A 1,276-nucleotide genomic window follows, 5' to 3' on the forward strand; every position below is an offset into this window, starting at 1 on the left:
TAATCTGATTGGTCAAATCTCCTATTTTCATATATCCTTATCTTTCATGTATCTTTACTGAGAAGTAGTGGTGTTTAATTTGAAATGTCCTTGTGTCAAGTGTTGGATTTCGGCAGATAGGAGTTCTAGAAATGTTAAATAAGCGAGAGTTGAGACTAAGAACTTAGCCGGGACTAAACTAAAACGAAGGGTTTTTGTTGGGACAAAAAGACTTAAGAAGTCAATGAACTTCATAAAACCATTTTTTGATAATGAGGCCATTCTATAACAATTATTCATGACATTCTTTTGTTCATACTGATCTGATAAAATTGATCATGGTTATAAGCATTTCAAGTCATCTGAAATAGTTTTATCATGGATTGCAGAAATGGTCAGTGATTGGAAGGCTTCCATACCGAATTAAAACCACATTAGCTGGATTTTGGGATGGATGGCTATACTTTACATCAGGACAGAGGGACAGAGGACCGGATAATCCGCAACCAAGAAAGGTCGTCGGAGAAACGTGGAGAACGAAATTAAGTTTGCCTTCATAGTTTTTTATCAGCAATGTGCATATCAAATTTCCGCTAATTTTTGAGTCATGATTCAAATTATTTATTTTCCTTTTCTATTGCTGCAGTGCCCTGGTTGGGCAATGGTCCATTATATTCTATCCACTTTATGTACAGAGAGTATAGATAGATATTGGAAAGAATATTGCTAACTTGAGAAAATGATTTTTTCACCCTTTTTCCAAAATTATTTGTGCTACATAACTATTTAGATTTTACACATTCTTCGGATGTTGATACTAATCATTAATATTAATCATTAATATTGCTGGATTGAACACTTGATATTTTGACTTTACTAAACCGGATTAAAAATTCTAACTCAGAATAAGGACGGTTTATTATTCAATTATTCATCCAACAAAGGAGATCTATTAATCAAATTCATTTCTCCCTTATAAATTACCCAGAGATTGAAAACTTTAGCTAATAAATATAATTGAAAAATGTTCATGGTTAGGATGAAATATCCACAAGAATCATATTTATAAGCATCTAATACTTCTACATTATAACCATCCATTATCTTATGTTTGGTCACTCATATTTTAATTGGTCAAAATCCCGTATTTTCATTCATTATTTTCTTTCTTGTAACAATTGTTTGTAATGAATACCACTACTAAATAGCATTAGATTAAAAATCAAGAAGGAATTTGGATAATACTTCTTTCTTAAATACAATCTTAAATATAAGTAAAATTCAAGTGTATTTGGTC

At 31.0% G+C, this 1,276-nt stretch overlaps 1 protein-coding gene across 1 annotated transcript in view; it reads left to right on the forward strand.

Moving 5' to 3' along the window:
* The window catches only part of LOC101492267 (kelch repeat-containing protein At3g27220-like), a 6,059-nt gene extending 5,315 nt beyond the window's left edge, over positions 1 to 744 (forward strand). The window contains exon 6 of the mRNA XM_004510522.4: positions 369 to 744. Within this exon, the coding sequence (XP_004510579.1) occupies positions 369 to 539 (171 nt within the window). The 3' untranslated portion in view covers positions 540 to 744. The remainder of the gene's footprint in view (positions 1 to 368) is intronic.
* Positions 745 to 1,276: the final 532 nt, after the last annotated feature.

The sequence above is a fragment of the Cicer arietinum genome, chromosome 3 (assembly GCF_000331145.2).
Source record: "Cicer arietinum cultivar CDC Frontier isolate Library 1 chromosome 3, Cicar.CDCFrontier_v2.0, whole genome shotgun sequence".
Taxonomy (NCBI): domain Eukaryota; kingdom Viridiplantae; phylum Streptophyta; class Magnoliopsida; order Fabales; family Fabaceae; genus Cicer; species Cicer arietinum.